General features: G+C 39.2%; 2 protein-coding genes across 2 annotated transcripts in view; both read right to left on the bottom strand.

The window, feature by feature from the left end:
- Positions 1–17,334, bottom strand: part of iars1 (isoleucyl-tRNA synthetase 1) — a 137,297-nt gene extending 119,963 nt beyond the window's left edge. Inside the window, exons 1-7 of the mRNA XM_062037484.1 lie at positions 17,199–17,334; positions 10,552–10,675; positions 10,231–10,387; positions 10,036–10,155; positions 4,461–4,543; positions 1,556–1,673; positions 1,326–1,473 (exon numbers count right to left, since the gene is read on the bottom strand). Of these exons, the coding sequence (XP_061893468.1) occupies positions 1,326–1,473; positions 1,556–1,673; positions 4,461–4,543; positions 10,036–10,155; positions 10,231–10,387; positions 10,552–10,670 (745 nt within the window). The 5' untranslated portion in view covers positions 10,671–10,675; positions 17,199–17,334. The remainder of the gene's footprint in view (positions 1–1,325; positions 1,474–1,555; positions 1,674–4,460; positions 4,544–10,035; positions 10,156–10,230; positions 10,388–10,551; positions 10,676–17,198) is intronic.
- A 1,362-nt stretch (positions 17,335–18,696) lies between these two features.
- Positions 18,697–22,692, bottom strand: part of rpl29 (ribosomal protein L29) — a 6,343-nt gene continuing 2,347 nt past the window's right edge. Inside the window, exon 4 of the mRNA XM_062037661.1 lies at positions 18,697–18,888. Coding sequence (XP_061893645.1) covers positions 18,757–18,888 — 132 coding nt within the window. The 3' untranslated portion in view covers positions 18,697–18,756. The remainder of the gene's footprint in view (positions 18,889–22,692) is intronic.

The raw sequence follows: 22,692 nt of genomic DNA, 5'->3' as shown, positions 1-22,692 counted from the left end.
CCCAATCATGGCACCCACCTGTTCCCAATTAGCCTGTTCACCTGTGGGATGTTCCAAATAAGTGTTTGATGAGCATTCCTCAACATGATCAGTATTTTTTGCCACTTGTGCCAGCTTTTTTGAAACATGTTGCAGGCATCAAATTCCAAATGAGCTAATATTTGCAAAAAATTAAGTTTTCCAGTTCAAACATTAAGTATCTTGTCTTTGCAGTCTATTCAATTGAATATAGGTTGAAAAGGATTTGCAAATCATTGTATTTTTTTTGTTGTTTTGTTTGTTTTTATTTACACAACATGCCGACTTCACTGGTTTTGGGGTTTGTACACAAACACACAAAGGATAACGGTCGATAAAGGCGGGTTGTTCCATGCAGGATTATACCGAGCTTTGTTGCTTCCCTACCGTTTACTACTGCGGTATCCTCTAACAGACATTTCTGTCATGTTTGATAGAGGTAATATATGCTAACAGCTGATCACCGTGACCAAACTTAAATTAATCAAGATCATCGATCCCGATCATATAATCGCCCAGCCCTACGACTGCCTGAAGAAAACATGCACATTTCCACAGTCATTGATGATATGGTGCTGCATGACAGGTAATGGCACTCGGGAGATTGCTGTCATATATTCAATAAATGCTAACGATAACGTTGACGCATTGGACACTTTCGTTATTCCATCAATGGAAAGTATGTTTGTGGATGATGACATCATTTTTCAAGATGATAATGAATCTTGACATACAGCAAAAACTTTAAAAACTTTCCTTGAAGAAAAATGTATAAGGTCAATGTCATAGCCTGCAAATAGTCCGGATTCCAATCCAATGGAAAAATTGTGGTGGAATTTTAACAAAATGGTCCATGACAAGACTCCAACTTGCAAAGCTGATCTGATAACAGCAATCAGAGAAAGTTGTCGCGAGATTGATGAAGAGTGCTGCTTGTCACTCGTTAAATTCATTCCTCGGAGATTGCGAGCTGTCATAAAAGTCAGAGGTGGTGCAACAAAGTACTATAAGTCTGTTTCAGTGTTTTTTTGTTTGTTTTTTCCTGATTCCATTATTTTTACGCCAGAATTTTTTACTCTGCTACATCTAAAACTGAAACCGTTTTGGACTTCCACAATTTATTTTCTTAATTTTATTTTGCGTTTCTTAAAGCCAGACATTTGTCATTTGAAACGACAATGTCTATATCACCTTTGTTATCTGCTTTTTTTCTACTAACAACTGAATGAACATTCTCCAAGTCTGATGATTGCATATTATTTGCCAGTTGTTGTATTTGGAATACTACTCTGTGTCAAGTTTCTTACCTTGCACCTTGACGTAAGATAACTCAGGGTTGACACATAGGGCCAAGTTGCTGGGGAGCGTCCATGGAGTGGTGGTCCAAGCGATAAGGCACACGTCCTCATTCTCAAGCAGTGGAAAGTTGACGATAACTGAAGGATCTTGAACGTCCTGCACATGTGCAAATGTTGGGGAAAGTGAGTTTCTCTCATTGTCTCGATGTCTTAACATGGTTGAAGGGAGTTTTGTGAACCTTGTAGTTCTGGTGGGACTCGAAGTTGGATAGGGGAGTGTTGCAGGCGGTGGAAAAAGGCATGACCTTGACACCACGAAACACCAGACCCTTGTCATACAGCTGCTTGAACACCCACCTGAAAGATTTAAAAAGACGCTCAATGATGACAAAATGCAAACAAGCGTTTATTGACAGCTGAGAGATGCTTTGAAGCAAACTGAAAAGCCTGACACGTGTAAATTGAAGATAATATTCTTCACTACTAGTGTTACCATATCAGAGTTATTGTGCAGAAATACGGGGAAATAACTACAAAAGTACACCTCAGTCACTAACCGTGTTTATAAAAAATTTAAAAAAAGATCAGTTATAATAATACATAATAGTGGATATAGAGAACATTAAAACCTTTTATGTATTGAATCGAAAATATGGAAATTCCAAGATAAAGTGAATTTGTAAACAGCTAAAATTATGCACAAAGCAAACTATAACCTGCTACTACCCAAGACAACAATTATTCTCAACAAAAGAGGAGTAATACAACCTCAGAGAAAAATCTAACTTAAAACATTTGTATGCACGTACGACATTTAAAACCTTCAGTATATCATTATGTAACGGATTAAGTAAATAAATCAAACAATGTACTAATATGATCCAATTTAAGAAACTGTTCAAACTCAAAGTGTTTACAAAGTACAAAGAACCACCATGATAAACATTCTGAACTTACTGATCATCTTATTCATCTCACTATATGAAATACAACCTACTTCACTATTTATTAATTATTTATTAATGTTATTATTTATGGAGTATACGGTGAATAAATTGAGAACAGGAAGTGAACAAAAGTTTTAGCAATTGCTATGTAATGAAAAGTGGGTAGGACTAAATAAGCTCTGCTTCTTCCTCCTCCTTTTTGAACATGTTGAAGGGAGAAACTGGAAATAGTGATGTGTCATGTTGTAATTGTAAGCATGTTTGAAATAAACTCAAACCATAACCATAACCTTAGTTATCACAGAAGAAAAGATGGAGCAGCAACCTCCGGCTCCGGAGAGTTCTTTTAATTCCCAATGTCTGCGAGGCCGTGAATGTCCATCCATCCATCCATTTTCTACCGCTTATTCCCTTCGGTGTCGCGGGGGGCGCTGGAGCCTATCTCAGCTACAATAGGGCGGAAGGCGGGGTACACCCTGGACAAGTCGCCACCTCATCATAGGGCCAACACAGATAGACAGACAACATTCACACACTAGGGCCAATTTAGTGTTGCCAATCAACCTATCCCCAGGTGCATGTCTTTGGAGGTGGGAGGATGCCGGAGTACCCGGAGGGAACCCACGCAGTCACGGGGAGGACATGCAAACTCCACACAGAAAGATCCCGAGCGCAGGATCGAACCCAGGACCTTCGTATTGTGAGGCAGACGCACTAACCCCTCTAGCACCGTGCTGCCCGGCCGTGAATGTGTACAGGCTAAATCCTGACTGATGATTGGAAGGGATGCAAGGTAAAGGGAGGTGGAGCTAGTGTGCATGTATGTGTGTGCAACGAGAGAGACGTCCACTTTTTTCATGTGCTACACCCGCGCTAAGAGATCCATGAATATGCCCGTTTTTGCTTGGACGGATGAATTTGGTTTCATTGACAATGAAGTTCATTTACTCTTAATATCTGCTTACTTTCTCTTTTAACATGTTCTGTCTACACTTCTGTTAAAATGTAATAATCACTTATTCTTCTGTTTGATACTTTACATTAGTTTTGGATAATCTCACAAATTTGGGTATCAATCCGATACCAAGTAGTTACAGGATCATACATTGGTCATATTCAAAGTCCTCATGTGTCCAGGGACATATTTCTTGAGTTTATAAATATAATATGCTTTTTTAAAAAACGAAAGATGATGTGATGGCAAAAAAAATCGACGTGATCATAGTAGTATCGACTAGATACGTGCCTGTACTTGATATCATTACAGTGGATGTTAGGTGTAGATCCACCAATGTCGTTTGTTTACATTTTGATGCCGGTGAGCTACGGTGTGTAGTGAAGCATGTTTAGCTACTCCTCGTCCTGCAGGGATGATACTTGTAAGAAACGTACTTTATTTGTCGCCATGGAGACGAGGATTAGTGATTTAGAAGTAGCTAAAACACTGCCAACGGCGGATGGACGTTAGCCGCTAGCTAGCTAGCCATTTCTTAAAGCACCTCTTCCTGAAGGCGTTTCAGTGTTATATCTTCCCCTTTATCGTTAGTTTATAAGCCAAAATGCGTCCATTCTCCCTTTTCTGTCTACACACTGTGTCTGCTTGTAAGTACTCCGTGATTGTGCGCTGCCGAACATGTTCCTCTGCTCGTAAACCAGCAATGACACGACGTGACTACGACGCAGGCGTGGGGGGGTGCGGGATTGGTACGTTTCAGAGACGGTATAGTACCGAAAATGATTCATTAGTATCGCGGTACTATATTAATACTGGTATGCCGTACAACCCTGTTTGGTAGAGGTCAGAGTAGGCACAAATTGGCAGCCATGTTTCCATCAGTCTACCCCAGTGGCTACAAATGTAGCTTACCACCATCAACGTCTGAATGTGGAGTGAATAGATGATGTGTTCGCTGTTCTCTGTGAACCGCGTTAGGTGTCCAGAAAAGCACTGTATAAATGGATATTATCTGTGGTTGAAGGTTGCCATGGTAATGCTTTGTCAAAAAGGTATCCAGCTGTCACGCCAATTATTTAAAAGCGGCATCACACAAACTCCAATTATACAAACTTGCTTAAAGTTATGGAAAAATGAAAAACATACGAGTAAGTATAGACAAATGACTGCTTCTAGCTTGTGTGTTCCTTTACTTTTCTTTTTTTTTATAAACACATTAGTCCTTTACAATACCAAACATACCAGACAGTCTCCATGAACCATGGGTAGAGAGTCTTGTAGTCATGTTTAAAATCAATCCATCGGCCCATTCGATTCACTGAGTTCTGAAAATAAACAAAAATAGCAACAATTCAGTGTTCTAGTAAGGTATATAATAATGACAACTATAATATAATTTTACTGTATCTTAACAGTAATAATAACAATCATTGGGTCAATGATATGAGATGCATATTGTTGTGGCCGAGTGTATTATGTCATTCTTAAATAATGTGAACAATTATGCATGTCTAACGTTACACTTTAAATGTAGTTAGTTTGAATAGGGTTTCACCTTATTCAATTTTTTTTGTTCTTTGTTCTGGCAACTCGAAACCCCCAAAATGTCAGCTGTCATCAGAAATGAACGCACTACGACGACTATTGAAAATGATACTTTGTTTTTTACTCATATCAAATTGAGATGCTGTGGAGAAAATTGTACAACTGTGTCCAGTAATTTGTATGTTTTTAGCAGACCTGAAAACATGGGACATGTTTTTTTTTAAGTCTCTGAAATAAAAACACAAAAATTCTTTCAGTATTAGCATCTTTAGAAATGCTTCAACGGACGGCGTGGCGAAGTTGGTAGAGTGGCCGTGCCAGCAATCGGAGGGTTGCTGGTTACTGGGGTTCAATCCCCACCTTCTACCATCCTAGTCACGTCCGTTGTGTCCTTGGGCAAGACACTACACCCTTGCTCCTGATGGGTGCTGGTAGCGCCTTGCATGGCAGCTCCCTCCATCAGTGTGTGAATGGGTGAATGTGGAAATACTGTCAAAGCGCTTTGAGTACCTTGAAGGTAGAAAAGCGCTATACAAGTATAACCCATTTATCATTTATAATTTATAATTTATTCAACGATACACAGACCTCCAGCTAGGTGGCAGCAGTGCTGAAATAATGAACAGGCTGACAAGAGTAATATAAGGAAAAAGAATAGAATAGAAAGTACTTTATTGATCCCTGGGGGAAATTCAGCACCACAGTTTGCTCACAATAGACAAGAATAATAATAAATAATATAATATATATATAACATATTATATATATAATATATAAATACACATAGCCCTTGGGATTATCGTAAATACGTTCAGTAATGGAGGACATACAATACAATACTCTTAAGTGCAATGAGCTTTTCACTATTTATGATCTTTATGACTGAGTGAAATGCTTGTGGATGATCTCTTTCAAATATTATTTAAAAAAGAGCTTATTTGAAGTCACATGCACTTTGCAACACTTTTCATCCATATCCATTTATCCATTTTCTACCGCCTTTCCCTCTCGGGGTCGCTGGATGGCTGGAGTCTATACCAGCCGCATTCGGGCGGAAACAAACGGTTATTTTATCATAAAATGCTGTATTCTATTAAAGTGAGGTGTATAAACTTGTCAGCAAAAGCTCATACAGGTGTCCAAATGAATTAAACGGTATAATGATAAATTTGCGATAAAATTCCAGACGGTTAGTAACACCGTCTAATTTTTTAATTACCGCAAAGCCGTCATTAATTAATGCATTTTAGGCTACACGAAGTCAGGCGCATGCGCACTAGTGTCGTTTGGCTTGACTAAGTTGACACTTGACACTAGTGTCATGGCGGACTAATGACACGGAATTTGCTGCGGAGATTTCCCCTCGGAGTAAACGGAGTCAAGCACTTGGTTTAACATCATTTTCCCCTCTCTTCCCGCCGTGCGTTTAAGAACTCGCTGCTGTGTTTAAATGGAGACAGATGTAGACAATATTGGAGACACTTGTCCCCACATTAAAAGTATACAGCCAGGGAGAAAACTATTTGATGTTGCTTTTATTTTCTCAATACAGCGTCCATCAGCTGCTGTGACTGAGTGTTAATGACATGCAGCAACTTGTTTAGAAAGTCTGTTGTTTGTTTACTGTGATGTTCACTCATCCTTTATTTAACTGCAAACTATATCAGTGTTCAAATAACATCAGTACTAGCTATAATGTTTTGTCATCTCATCGAATTGAATGCAGTCTGTGAAGATTGTGTATTCGATGTGAGAGGTGTCACTCTATTTTTGTTGGCCAAACTGTTGTACTGATAGGAGGCGTTGGAGAAAAACAAAGCTTGTTCATTTGACTTTATCTTCACTAGCCAAACTTTTTTGTTTTATTTTGATATCAAAAATTAAACACCAGGTTTTTATTTTTTTTACATTACTTGTGTTTTTTCATGTCACAAAGGTATCACTTCAAAAAACATTCATGTGACATAGCACATTGTTAATGTGTTATTGTGTGTAGTTAATTCCTAAATTACATATTTCTGCTCAAACTCTTAATGTATCTGTCCTGATACATCATCTACATGTACATATAAATGTACATAACTTAAATTAAAAAAAAATTAAAAACTCCCTCCATCATAATGTAAAAATAGAGATAAAGGCATCATGTAATGACAAAAAGCTGACAAGTTGATGTGATTAAAGAATTAAAAAAAAAAAATATTTGTCTTTAGAAATATGGATAAGGTTTATCTATAGTCTTTTTATCAGACATTACAAATTTCATGATGATATTGCATTCACACCCGAACACTGCTTTACCAAAAACAATCAGTAATCATGATTTCAATCATTGTAATTATTACTTTGGCCATTATTGGCAGCCCTAAATCTCATACATTAACACTATTTGTATCTATATGGACAAAAAGTGCAGTTACGTCTAATGGCCATCAGGTGCCATCTTTCTGCATGCGCACGCCTTCCTTTAAGGCAGGGGTGTCAAACTCAAATACAGAGTGGGCCAAAATTTAAAACTGAGCAAAGCCGCGGGCCAAGGTTGAACAAATTAACCTTTTAATAGGGACCCAAACAAGTTTTGCATTGAATATTGAACAAGCAAGGCTTATATAACTTTATAGTGACATGCAAAATCCAGTTTCAAATAAAAATAATAATAATCATTTAAAAATATCAATGGCATATCAAATACAATTTAAATAAAAATTGAATGCCTCTTTTCTATTTGCAACCTTCTGAGGTAAATATCAACATTAACTTTTTCCACAGGCTAATAAATTAGATAATAAAATAACAATGAATAAACCCAACCATTCAGAACTTTAAACTGCTCAGTTTGCAACACACTGCTCTAATCTGATGTGCCCAAGCCAGATACATGACATCTTTTCTGGGATGCTAGTTCATTAATGTCAGGGCTCAGGATTTGAGTTGAGTTAACCTTCATTATCCAAAGAAGGTGTTCATCAGTCATTATATCTCGTCCACCCGGACCGCAGTCTTGGGGGCGTGCTTCAAAGACACAGATGTCGTCACGTCTGAGTTCATACATTCTAAAAACGTGTCAGCCCTGTTACAGGACATGTGCAGTTTCTGTCAGCACACACATGAGAATGCAATGCATAATTAACCAACAGCGCTACAGGTTACACTGAGGGTGCCCGTAAAAAAATAACTTTAACACTGTTAGAAATATGCGCCACACTGTGAATCCACACCAAAGAAGAATGACAAACACATTTTGAGAGAACATCCGCACCGGAGCACAACATAACACAACAAAACAAATAACCAGAATCCCATGCAGCCCTAATTCTTCCGGGCTGCAATATAATAATATATAAATTATGTTAGTATGTGCTTTTAAATATTTAGGATTTTTAATTGATGACCACTTGAGTTTTAAGGAGCACATTCAGTATGTTGTAAAAAAACTGAAACTTTTACTGGGATTTTTTTATAGAAACAAGTCTTGCTTTTCTTTTACTGTGAAACAGAAATTGGTGTAAACAACTTTCTTACCTGTTATTGGCTATGGAGATGTGTTGTACATGAATGCTACTGCTGGTTGTCTCCACAAGCTGGATAGTGTGTACCACGGCGCACTGAGATTTATCACCAACTGCGCTCCCCTTACTCACCATTGCGTATTATACTCAATGGTTAACTGGACATCTTTATGTGCTCGACGCCTCAATCATTGGTATGTTTTCATCTACAAAACCATTCTGGGTATCACTCCATCTTATCTGTCTTGTCTTTTAACAAAGAAACAAGGAAGTCACAATCTTCGTTCAACGAATGTTCTGCAATTTGTCGTCCCCAAAGTAAGAACTGAACTGGGCAAGAAAGCATTTAGGTTTTCAGCAGCGAAGGCTTGGAATAACCTACAATCGAATATTAAACTTCAAACCCTTGTTACGTTGAATGAGTTTAAAGCTTCTGTGAAAGGACTGCAGTCTACCTTGTCTGTATGCACATGTGTTATGTGAGCAAGTTTTAATGTCGTAAATGTGATGTTTTATGTATTTGTTTACTGTTTTTAATGTAACCTTGCTGCTGCCCTCTTGGCCAGGTCTCCCTTGGAAAAGAGATCTTTGATCTCAATGGGATTTTACCTGGTTAAATAAAGGCTAATAATAATAATACACCCTGCTACCACCAAACCCCCCAACCCCCTCACCTCCGTGCGTAGGTTGAGGTGGGCGGGGTTGGTGGTGGGGGCGGGGGGGTGTATAGCAGCCTGGAAGAGTTAGGGCTGCATGGGATTCTGGGTATTTGTTTTGTTGTGTTTATGTTGTGTGCCGGTGCGGATGTTCTCTCGAAATGTGTTTGTCATTCTTGTGTGGTGTGGATTCACAGTGTGGCGCATATTTGTAACAGTGTTAAAGTTATTTTTTTTACAGGCACCCTCAGTGTAACCTGTATCAATGAAGATCAAGTATGCGTTGCATTCTTGTGTGTGCGTGCAGAAGCCGCACATATTATGTGACTGGACCAACATTCGTTTCAGCGTGACGATTTAGTGAGGGGCACTGAAATTTGGGAGTCTCCCGGGAGAGTTGGCAAGTATAAGTATGAGAATATGGGAGGGTTGGCAAGTATGAGAATTAGCGGTGAATGCGGTGTTACCACCGCAGCTGTATATAATCGGCGGGCCAGCTCTAGTGTTAATCTGATATGGCCTCAAGGGCCAAGTGAAATTACACGGCGGGCCAATTGTGGCCCGCGGGCCAAATGTGGCCCGCGGGCCAGAGTTTAATACCCATGCTTTATGGCAACACTTGCCTTGACTTTAAAAAGTTAGAATTCGAGGCCTGCTGTAGTATTAATATTTTTTCTTCATTTAACCATTGTTATGCTGGAAAATCTTAATTTCAGGCAGAAATGTTGTGGAATATGCTTTAAAAAAAACAAATAATTGTATGTGATGTTTTGAAGCCGCAATATTGAGTGTGATGTGGCGAGGGACTACAGTCTATGGAACACACGGCGTGCTGTAGTGTAGTCACTTTACTTGCCAGAAATTTCACTAAGAGTAAATAGGAGGAAAATAAATATTTCTTCATAAATATTTGACTGTGCAAACCGACATTATCCAAGGTAGTAAAGTTAGAAAACACACTTGAAAAGTACATTTAACAGTTAAGAGTAGTATAAATACATTGTCCCAAAATCAATAATATGCATTACATTCATTTTAAAAATTCTTAGAAAATTACTTTTTGTCATCGACCGCATTGCTATTAATAATATTAATTTACAGGCTCACCTCCCACTCGGTCGAGTATCTCATCACGATATTACGGCACTGCTTGTTGTACTCTGCAATGCCCATCTTGGCGACATCATCGGGACCAGTGATCCCTAAAGTCTTATCGATCTCATACTCCTGATAAAAACACACAGTGGACAGGAAAGTGTGTTTCTTTGCCTCATACTGTAATTAAGCTATGATCATATTTACCACAGGCAGGCCATGGCAGTCCCAGCCAAAGCGCCGGTCCACGTGGAAGCCACTCTGGTGGGCAAAGCGCGTCACAATGTCCTTGATGGTGCCTGCTAGGATGTGACCGTAGTGGGGTAAGCCTGTGGCAAAAGGTGGACCATCATAGAAGGTGTACCTAAAGTAGAAAAGGTGAAAACTAAGTGTTAGAGGTGCCACATCCTTTTCTAAGGCGATGTTCAGTGTATACGTCTTAACAAAAAGCAGTGTCAATCATTTTTGGTAAAAGCGACTAGTTAAACAAGAAGAACGGCGGATGCTTTACTTCATTCATTCCCTTACTTTGGCCGGTTTTTAGACTGTTTGAGACACTCGTAAAAACAGTCCTTGTCCTTCCACAGCTGCAGGATCTTCTCTTCCTCTGAGGGAAAGTTGATGGATTCGGGGACCGGCTCCACCATAGCGTCTTGACAACAACAACAACAGTACAAGAAAATGTCAAATGTTTTCAAGTTCAACACTAGGGATGGGTACCGAATCCATTACTTTCTTGGCACCGACCGAATCCTGACAATCTTACATCTGTGTCATGTTTCGGTACCTAGGTTGCACATGACTTCACACCCGGATGCCGATTCAGGCTCTTTGCACTCCGACAATTCTCCAGCAAAGTGAGAGCCGATTCAGCCAAACTACCTCTGGATAATGTTGCAATTTTCAATGCCAACAAAGAAACTGACTCAAAAAACGCTCCCAATGTAAGTTACAGTCGTGGTCAAAAGTTTACATACACTTGTAAAGAACATAATGTCATGGCTGTCTTGAGTTTCCAATAATTTCTACGACTCTTATTTTTTTGTGATAGTGATTGGAGCACATACTTGTTGATCACAAAAAACATTCATGAAGTTTGGTTCTTTTATGGGTCTACTGAAAAAGTGAGCAAATGTGCTGGGTCAAAAGTATACATACAGCAATGTTAGTATTTGCTTACATGTCCCTTGGCAAGTTTCACTGCAATAAGGCACTTTTGGTAGCCACCCACAAGCTTCTGGTTGAATTTTTGACCACTCCTCTTGACAAAATTGGTGCAGTTCAGCTAAATGTGTTGGTTTTCTTACATGGACTTGTTTCTTCAGCATTGTCCACACGTTTAAGTCAGGACTTTGAGAAGGCCATTCTAAAACCTTAATTCTAGCCTGATTTAGCCATTCCTTTGCCACTTTTGACGTGTGTTTGTGGTCATTGTCCTGTTGGAACACCCAACTGCGCCCAAGACCCAACCTCCGGGCTGATGATTTTAGGTTGTCCTGAAGAACTTGGAGGTAATCCTCCTTTTTCATTGTCCCATTTACTCTCTGTAAAGCACCAGTTCCATTGGCAGCAAAACAGGTCCAGAGCATAATACTACCACCACCATGCTTGATGGTATGCATGGTGTTTCTGGTATTAAAGGCCTCACCTTTTCTCCTCCAAACATATTGCTGGGTATTGTGGCCAACAGCTCAATTTTTGTTTAGTCTGACCACAGAACTTTCCTCCAGAAGGTCTTATCTTTGTCCATGTGATCAGCAGCAAACTTTAGACGAGCCTTGAGGTGTCGCTTCTGGAGCAAGGGCTTCCTTCTTGCATGGTAGCCTCTCAGTCCATGGCGTTGCAAAACAAGCTTGGCTGTGGACACTGACACATGTGTTCCATCAGCTTACAATTCATTGCAGACCTGCTTCTTGGTGGTTCTCGGTTAACTCTTGATCATCCTGACCAATTTTCTCTCAGCAACAGGTGATAGCTTGCGTTTTCTTCCTGATCGTGGCAGCGACAAAACTGTGCCATGCACTTCAGTGTTTCCCATAAACTGCCAAGATACCTGTGGCGGTGGGGGCGTGGCTATGGGCGTGGTTACCATGACATCATCGAGTAATTTGCATAATTTACTACAATGATATGATTTTCTCTAAAAAGGCTCAAAAAATGTATACTTACTAATTAATAATAACAGTTTTGTTTTAAACGTCCATCCATCCATCCATCCATTTTACAATATAATTACAACACTTTATGTACATATTTTTATACAGATTTGAACAATAAGTTATTCACTGAAATATATTTATTAATTGTGGTTCTTACAAAAAATATATCTTATAAAAATATAAAAGCTAAAATGTCTCTTAAAGCTCTGCCCCTTTAATTAGTACATACTAAATAATTTAACTTTAGCCTACTACTACAACCATATTACACTGCTCAAAAAAATTAAAGGAACACTTTGAAAACCCAAAAGATTTCAATGGTGAAACATTTTTTTTTCGGATATCTATACTGATATGGACAGTTTAATGTCTCAGGAACAAAAGGATGCCACATCTTTTGATGGAAATAAAAGTTTTCAGCCTACAGAGGGCTCAGTATATAGACACCCCAAAAATCAAAGTGAAAAAATGATGTGGCAGGTTCGTCCATTTTGCCTAAATTCAATTTCTGCAACTCAAAATGATTTTCAATATCTTGTGTGGCCCCCACGTGCTTGTATGCAGGCTTGACAACGTCGCGGCATGCTCCTAATGAGACGACAGATGGTGTCTTGTGGGATGTCCTCCCAGATCTGTCTGAGGGCATCAATGAGCTCCTGTAAAGTCTGAGGAGCAACCTGGTGGCGTCTGATGGACGCCAACATTATGTCCCAGAGGTGTTCTATCGGGTTTAGATCAGGTGATCGTGAGGACCATTCAATTGTGTCAATTCCTTCATCCTCCAAAAACTGTCTGCATACTCTTGCCACATGAGGCCGGGCATTGTCGTGGACCAGGAGGAACCCAGGACCTACTGCACCAGCGTAGGGTTTGACCATGGGTGCAAGGATTTCATCCCGATACCTAATGGCAGTCAGACTGCCGTTCTCTAGCCTGTAGAGGTCTGTTGGTCCCTCCATGGAAATGCCTCCCCTGACCATCACTGACCCACCACCGAACGGGTCATGCTGAATGATGTTGCAGGCAGCATAGCGCTCTCCTTGGCTTCTCCAGACCTTTTCACGTCTATCACAGGTGCTCAGGGTAAACCTGCTCTCATCTGTGAAAAGCACAGGGCGCCAGTGGCGGACTTGCCAATTCTGGTGTTCTATGGCAAATGCCAATCGAGCTCCACGGTTCTGAGCAGTGATCACAGGGCACACTACAGGACGTCGTGTCCTGAGGCCACCCTCGTGAAGTCTGTTTCTGACTGTTTGGGCAGAGACATTCACGCCAGTAGCCTGCTGGAGGTCATTCTGTAGGAATCAGGCAGTGCTCAACCTGTTCCTCCTTGCACAAAGCAGCAGATAACGGTCCTGCTGATGGGATGAGGACCGTCTACGGCCCTGTCCAGCTCTCCTAGAGTAACTGCCTGTCTCCTGGAATCTTCTCCATGCTCTGGAGATTGTACTGGGAGACACATCAAATCTTCTTGCAACAGCACGCATGGATGTGCCATCCTGGAGGAGTAGGACAATCTGCGCAACTTCAGGAGGGTTAAGAAATCGCCTCATGCTCCCAGTGGTGATAATGACTCTAGCTAAAGCCAACACTTGTGGAAAAACAGTTAAAAAAGATCAAGAGGGAGGAACTTGAAATGGCCTCCACCTGCAAAACCAGTCCTGTTTTGGGGGCCATCTCGTTGTTGCCCCTCTAGTGCACCTGTTGTTAATTCCATCAACACCAATGCAGCTGAAACTGATTAACAACCCCCTCTGCCACGTACCTGACCAAAACCTTATCAGAAAAGTGCAATTGAATTCATGCCGTACCCTGATAAAAAACTGTTCCTTTAATTTTTTTGAGCAGTGTATTTACCAGCAACATAAAGTGAAACAGAGGCAGAGGTGTCCTGCCACAGTCAGTAACAAATAAACAGAAAACAGTAGTGGTGGTAGATAGACACAAAGCTTCATCAAACATCTGATCCACTGAACAAAGAGCTCCAAAAATCTTGATCCTACACTTCTCTTTTGTAAAGTAAATCTGAACAGCCGATATGGGCATCTACATCAACTATATGATTTGCCTGAGAAGCTGGACAGGACAAAAAAAAAATAATAATTAAAAAAATAAAAAATTTAAAAATTAAAAAATTTTAAAAAATTAAATAAAAATACATCTATTTGTGGCGGCCTTAATTCTTTCGTGGCGGGCCGCAACAAATAAATGAATGTGTGGGAAACACTGCACTTTATACTTACGAACAATTGTTTGCAAAGTTGCTCTTGGGACCTTAAGCTGCTTTGAAATGGCTCTAAGTGACTTTCCTGACTTGTTCAAGTCAAAGATTAGTTTTTTCAGATCGGTGCAGAGTTCCTTTGACTTTCTCATTGTCGCGTTTGTAACCGAGTCTAATGACTGCATCACATGAGGTGTCGTCAATCATAATCACTCACATGAAGTTAAAAGGCCATGCCATGAAGCTAATTTGATTTGATTGTAACTTAGTACAATACTTAGTCTTAACATTTTGTAGGGCGAAACGTGAGACAGACAGCTTAGTGTCATATGTGCAAATGACATAACTGGACAGCAGTCAGTGTTGGGCCGCATATCTCCCACCTAGGCCTTCAGTGATGTCCGACTTCAATGAATACCTCTCAAAATACCATCATTTATGTCACCACATGACCATTACTGGAGAAATAATATACAGAAACACATTTACGCCCTATAACAGTGTACAAAACTGGTTATTTTCTGGCGCATTTAAAAATCAATAAACCCGCATCAGCAAATAAAAAATATCTTATGTGGTACTGTCAAAATTAAAATAGCAAAAAACATAATATCAGGTATTGGTAAGTGCTCAACTTCAGCTTAAACCCTTTTTGTCTGTAAATTTGTCACAATTTATGAATTCATGGATGTAAAACTGTTTATTTTGTTGACCACTGACCGAAGAATTAATAAACAAGTGTCAGTTCAATTGTTTACTGTACCCATCCTTATTCAACGCAGACATCACCAGTACAATACATTTTACTGTAATTTGTTTAAGTAAAAAAAAAAAACATATTTCAAGGTGTGGCGGTAGTAAAAATTACATTAATTTACACGAATAGGAAACCCTGAGTACAATACTTAGTCTTAACATTTTGTAGGGCGCAACGTAAGACAGACAGCAAGGACAGACAGGACCAACACACCAAGTAACTGGGTCAAATTACATTTAATTTGAATACAACCACACCGAACACTGACTTACCATATTCGCATACCGGTATATGCAGTCAGATTAGTTCAGCATGATAATTAAAAACATACCAAGTCCATCCATGCTTCAATGTATTAGTTTATGGACTAGTAAGTCTACTGGCTGTCACAGTGATGTCAACATACACTATATTGCCAAAAGTATTTGGCCACCTGCCTTTACTCACATACGAACTTGAAGTGCCATCCCATGGAATTGTCCAAAATGTTTTGGTATCCTGGAGCATTCAAAGTTCTTTTCACTGGAACTAGGGGGCCAAGCCCAACTCCTGAAAAACAACCTCACACCACAATCCTGCGCACCCACTCCACCAGACAATTGAGGGACAGCAGAGTTCATACTCCAACAGGCTCCTTCAGCTTCGTTCCCACAGTGTTCGATTCAAGAACTCCTTCATTCCGCACTCCATCCAGCTGTATAATCACTCGCCATACAGCAATAGATGATATCTGTCTATTACCTGACACCTTCTATGTTAGCTACTTCTCTTTGTTTTTAATGTCTATTTTCTGCAGGATTTACTCTATTTTTTGCTGCAGCTGTCACATATACTGTAATATTGTACATGGTAATTGTTATACATTGTATATATATGATATAGACATAATATATCAGTATATATAATATATTGTACATATATTATGTAAATATTACGTATATATGTTATATTTTATATCGTTATATTTAGTCTATTTATACCTGCATTGTCCTTTCCATCCTTACACTTTCCATCATTGTAACTGAGCTACTGTGTGGAACAATTTCCCTTGTGAATCATTAAAGTTTGTCTAAGTCTAATTCCTCCTCCACCAAATTTCACACTCGGCACAAAGCAGTCCGAAATGTAGCGTTTTCCTGGCAACCTCCAAACCCAGACTCGTCCATTAGATTGCCAGATGGAAAAGCGTGATTCATCAGTCCAGAGAAGGCGTCTCCACTGCTCAAGAGTCCAGTGGCAACGTGCTTTACAGCACTGCATCCCACGCTTTGCATTGGACTTGGTGATGTATGGCTTAGATGCAGCTGCTCGGCCATGGAAACCCATTCCACAAAGCTCTCTGCCTTCTGCACGTGGGCTAATTGGAAGGTCACATGAAGTTTGGAGCTCTGTAGCAACTGACTGTGCAGAAAGGCTTTGCATTATGCGCTTCAGCATCCGCTGACCCATCTCGGTCAGTTTACGCGGCCTACCACTTGGTGGCTGAGTTGCTGTTGTTCCCAAACTCTTCACTTCTCTTATAATAAAGTTGACTTGGAATATTTAGTAGTGAGGAAATTTCACGACTGGATTTGTTGCACAGGTGGCATCCTATGACAGCGGCCCATTCTTTCATAAATGTTTGTAGAAACAGTCTCCATGCCTAAGTGCTTGATTTTATACATCTGTGATTAGGACACCTGGTTGTCATCATTTGGATGGGTGGTCAAATACTTTTGGCAATATAGTGTATATAAATATGTCAACACCCGGTCTCACGTCAACAAGACTTATTGGCATATTATAAGAAAAGCTGCTGAAAATAATTGAATTACAAGTTGACTTAATTTACTCAGCTGGCACTGACGCCTCCTTAAACAGTAGTTAGCTAGCATGCTCGGTTAGCCGCTCAATATTTCAGTTAGCTGAAAGAAAACCAGCACAAAAGGCGTTTATAAGTGAAAGCGTTTAAAAAGTAGCACACCGTCGCAGATTTGGTGGGAAGCAAGACTGCGTGGACATATTTTTGAAGTTTTACAGTGTTAAATGCTGTACTCACATGTTGTCTTCCCCCGGCTGACAAGAGAGACAAGAAATGATGCAAGTTGGCGTCAGCGTGAGCGGAAGTGACGTCAAGTTCAAACTGACGTTGGCTTCAAGATAGAAATCCGAAGTGGGAATTTCTACACTCGCGGTTGGGGGAACGCAACCTGGCGACTTTGTAAAGTCCGCGATCCTCAGTATGACACACTGATTCATTTTGGAGCGTCGAAAAACAGTCATAATGTGTCTGGACTCTTTCTGTCCATCCGTGGTCGTCATGTTTGCATTTACAAAGTTCGTTATGCTTTCAATTGCGGTAGTAAAGCCTCGATATCCAAGCGACATCAAACTACACACTCTGTAATATGCAATACATGTAGGCTTGTGTTGCGCTTTCATTAGCTTTGTAGTTTTGCAGTGCGTACTGTGCAAACAAAATTTGAATGTATTTTTTTGTTCAATAACTTCCTGGGCAATTGTAATTATTTTTGACTGACAATTCTTGATTTAAATATAAAGCTGATGTCTGAGTATATGCTCTCTAAAAATACATGCGATTTTGAGGAGCCGGTTCTTCTGGTTGGGCTGCAAAACTGCTCCCTAGATTGTTTTTTTTAATTAACAAAATACATTTATTTATATTTATAAATGGTTGATTTGTATAGGCTAGTAAGGTAAAGTTTTGTAAGATCTTGTCAGATAAAAAACTTTACCTTACTAGCCTATATATAATCAACCATTTATAAATACCCATCAGTAGGCTAAATGAACGTCAACATAAATGTATTTATATTTTAAAACTACAATTACATATACAGTATTTACGTTTTGTCATTATTTAGATTAGATATATCTAATTTTTGAATGTATATTTAATAATATTGATAGAAGACTCAGCTGAACAAGTCAAAATGATCCAATTTGATTCTTACTTGTAAATTCCAAACTATATGGTGAAGCAACACAACATATTACACACCAAAATGTGAATTAAAAATGTGTAAAACAAAGTCTGCAGTCTAAAATGATGTAGCAAGGTTCCTTCGTGTGCTGATTAGAAGGCAGCTCGGTCACTTCTAAGAGGCGATGAATGTTCTTTCATGTCTTTGTTAAAATACTAACATACTGCGTTAAAACTCTTGGTAATGTATACGCAATGACTCCAGGTGACCCTGATTATGAATTTATTCTATTATTAGAGGTAGTATTTTTGCAAAGGTCCAATAAATATTATGAATCTATTCTATTACTTGAGGTAGTATTTTTGCAAAGGTCCAATAAATGCATCAGCAATGTTGACAATCTATGAGTGCAATTTGGTGAACTGGTTCTTTCATTAAAAAAGTAACTACAAAAAATAATTAATCAGTCTTGTCTTAATTACACTTATGGAAACAAATACATAGTGCATTAGATATAATTGTGCATTTTTCAATTCCTCAATTTTAAGTCAAGCAGAAAACTAAAAAGATACTGACTGCCTACAATCAAAAAAATACCAGAAACATAAGGCATTTTTTAACAAAGCATAGCTTTATTGTGACAGTGACACAGATGTGTGACTAGAAAACAGACTATGGTGCGACTGCAGGCGCTGCAGCTGCTGCTGCTGCCGCTGCCACTGCCGCTGCCTTCCTTTGTGCCCTCATGCCTTTCTTGTTGTGTTTCTTGGCAAAGCGCATGTTCCTCAGGAACTTGGGGTCCATCTGTAGACCAAGGAAAATAAGTTAAAATTGCACTTAAAAAACACTAGTATATGGCCCTCAATGAAGTCTTGACACATCATAAGACCAAAACAACAGTTATAGTGAAGCTGTGTGCTATTGTAGCTAAAGGTGTGTTCCATTTGTACTGGGAAGTAGGAATTTCAACTGGCACGCCCTCTGAAGACACTTTCTATTTGGAAAGTCGGAGCATTCTTACCATCCCCAAGTTGGCTTCAAAGATGGCTGCTCTGAATGTCAACAATATAATATACATTATGAGCACTTCTGATTAGTTTTTGTTGCACTAAATCAGCCATATATGATGTATTGCTGGATGTGTATAGATGCTAACGTTACATGTGGTATATACGTTCACATTGCTCGCAATAGTCGGTTTCCTCTTCATGCACCGTATTTGAATGTTACAGAAAAAGTGCATATTTTCTCCTAAGTTGTTTGTATCCAGACAAGGCAAGCGGAAAAATAGCTTTTGTTGATTGAGGCCATCTTGATGAATGCTCACAACTTGGCTGTGACATCATTCCCATCTCTGACTTCAAACTTCAGATCAGAAATACTTTATTAATCCCAGAGGGGAAATTAAAATTTTCAGCAGCCGAGGTAAATGAAACCCCTGAAGAGTTTAGTTGGTCCACTTAATTGTGCTTCCTGCACACGGTCAAATAGCAGATTTTTCAGCACAAGTGCATGCTTGTTTTTTCTATTACAAAGTGGGAAGCTTGTAAATTAAAGCAGTGCAATAAACTGATTACATCTGCTTGTGCTGCAGGAACATAGCACCTTGTGACTGCAGGCCTACTGTTGTGTACCAAGTACTGTTTTTTGAAACAGTTATTTGTAGTTCCATTACAATCTCAGTGACAAAACATTGGCTGCAGAGCTAAAATATACAAAAGTTATGTAACTACTTGCCACTTTTTAAAGTGTAAACAAACTCAGGCTGTAAGTCTTGATATAAAAATGACTTCGGTGCAAAACCAGGCTGGTGGACGAAGGCAATTCAATAGCAGGTTATGTGCTTCCTCTCACCTCCAAAGACATGCACCTGGAAATAGGCTGATTGGCAACACTAAATTGACACATTAAGCATTTCTTACATAATATCGACGTTGGCACCTTAATTTAAAGAGGTTATTGCTAAGTGTTCAATGTGATTTTAGAATTTTGCTTAGACTAAGTGTCTTCCATGGTTGTGTTGACATTTCCTTTCGGTCTTGATAGCTCAGGGGATTATAGCCAGAGAAAGGTTACAATTTAAATAAAAATGTTCCCATTTAATTTATTTTTCTCCTGCTCCTTATTTATGATAGGCAATAAAAAATCTCTAATTATTGATATCAACCAATAAAAAACACTTATATCGTGATAGTTTTCAGGTATATTACCCAGCCCTAGTGTATAGTACTGGTAATGAATGCTTCACTACAATGTTTGCATCTGTGTGAATGCATCATGTAAGGCTGAAACGACGCGTCGACGTAGTCGACGTCATCGGTTACGTAAATACGTTGACGCCGTTTTTGTGCGTCGACGCGTCGCATATTTACGTCACACTACCGTCATGGCGAAGCGCAAAGCAGACGATCAAAGCAGACGATGCAAGCGGTGCGAGCGAGGGGGGAAAAGCATGCCAAAAGTGGTCAAAAGTGTGGGAGTATTTCAATAAACGGCCTAATAATGTTGTTGTATGCACACTGTGTCGAGCGGAAATGGCCTATCATAGCAGCACAACGGCTATGAACGAACATTTGAAAAGAAAACCATCAACTAGTCAATCGTCCGCGCGAGTATACGTTGTCATCATTACACAAAAACATGAATGTGTCATTTGTATCTGCTAGGGGTGTAACGGTACGTGTTTTGTATTGAACCGTTTCGGTACGGGGCTTTCGGTTCGGTACGGGGGTGTACCGAACGAGTTTCTAAGCTTAAGCTAACTTCAGCTGCTAAAGTCTTAACAAGTTGCTTTGCTCCTCTGCCTCAGCACGCAGCATTGTCCCACCCACACAACCATCTGATTGGTACACACGCAGCATTGTCCCACCCACAACCATCTGATTGGTACACACTAAGCATTATCAGCCAATCAGCAGTGTGTATTCAGAGCGCATGTAGTCAGCGCTTCAGCGTGGAGCAGATAGGTGTTTAGCAGGTGAGCATCAGGCAGCGGACTCTCCCCAAATGATAATAAACACCTCCCAGTCAACTACTAGTAACATCACTATGAGCCCGTTGACCTTCTAGAAATATAAACTGCAGCTCAGCTCACTCGCAGTCCTGGCTTGAGGTGAAGGCTAATTAGCTCTCAGTTCCAGCCACATCGACCCCTTCTGAGCGCCTATTTTCAGCTGCTGGGAATATTGTAAACATGAAAAGAAGCAGAGCATGTACACATGCTAACCTTTCTTCATTACAACTGTTAGTCACTCACTGGAATGAGTAGAATTGGTTATTGTGTACTGTGTTGGACTGGATGTTTATTTTGCACATTTTAAAAGCAATACTTAATGTTTACAGTGCTCCAGAATATTTAGATTGGCACTTTTTTGTATTGGATGTTTATCTTTATTTTTGCACATTTTAGCAAATAAGCAATACTTTCACTTTTGTTGAAATGTTTACACTGTTGTTACAGAATATTTCGTTTTGCACTTTTTTGTATTGGATGTTTATCTTTATTTTTGCACATTTTAAAGCAAAATAAGCAATACTTTTACTTTTGAAATGCTTATACTATTGCAGAATATTAAGATTTGCACTGGATGTTGACTTTTATATTTGCACATTAAAAAGCAAATAAGCTACTTTTAATTTTGTTAAATGTTAAAAGTTTTAAATGTTTACATTGTTACAGAATATTTAGTCATGTTGTTGTCAATGTTGACTGAGTGGCCATACTTCTTTTTTTTTGTAAATAAAAGCCATGCCTTTTGAAAAAACGGGCCTAAATTTATTTTTTCATCTTCATTTTGAATAAAAAAATAATCGGTAAAAGGACAAATAATCTATAGATTACTCGAAAAAAATAATCTATAGATTAACCGATTAATCGAAAAAAATAATCTATAGATTAATCGATAGAAAAATAATCGTTAGCTGCAGCCTTAGCATCATGGCACCTCTTAACATAAGATGCACAGTCCAAGTATGAGCAAGTTACAGTGATGTCAGCACCCTTTGGAAATAAAAAGGAAAATTTATATCAGCAGAAACTGCTGCCAAGCAAACCCGAAAGAACATTTTGAAAATCAAGAATACATTTCCTGCAGTTGGGGGTTAGAGTTCAATGTTTGTTTTTTTTTTTTATATAAATGTTTTTCCTCCCAAAAAATGTTTAGTTTTGTTGGTAGGTATTTTACAAAAATGTTCATCTTGGAACATTGTATGTAAAATTCTATAACACGCATGCAGAAAACGTTTACCATTCGGCAATCGTTATCCTGTAGCCACGCCCCTTTGGGTAATATACTTCCGGTGTTGTGACCTCGGTTTACAATCGGTCGCGTCAAAAATACACCTTGCTGGCAACTAATAAATGCTCTAGAACTACAATTGCTTCAAAACTAACAGTGTTTGGTTTGTAATCATCCAAACATGATTAGCAGCAAAGTGGACGGCCGACAACGTTGTGGCTTAGAGACTGAACGGAGGCGACAACAAGTAAACTAGTTAGCAAATATTAGCTCATTTAGAATTTGATGCCTGCAACATGTTTCAAAAAAGCTGGCACAGGTGGCAAAAAAGACTTAGAAAGTTGAGGAATGCTCATTAAAACATTTATTT

Source organism: Entelurus aequoreus, linkage group LG26 (genome assembly GCF_033978785.1).
Source record: "Entelurus aequoreus isolate RoL-2023_Sb linkage group LG26, RoL_Eaeq_v1.1, whole genome shotgun sequence".
NCBI classification, from domain to species: domain Eukaryota; kingdom Metazoa; phylum Chordata; class Actinopteri; order Syngnathiformes; family Syngnathidae; genus Entelurus; species Entelurus aequoreus.
Note: the sequence above shows the minus strand (reverse complement) of the source record. Positions and strands in the feature narration are given on the sequence as shown.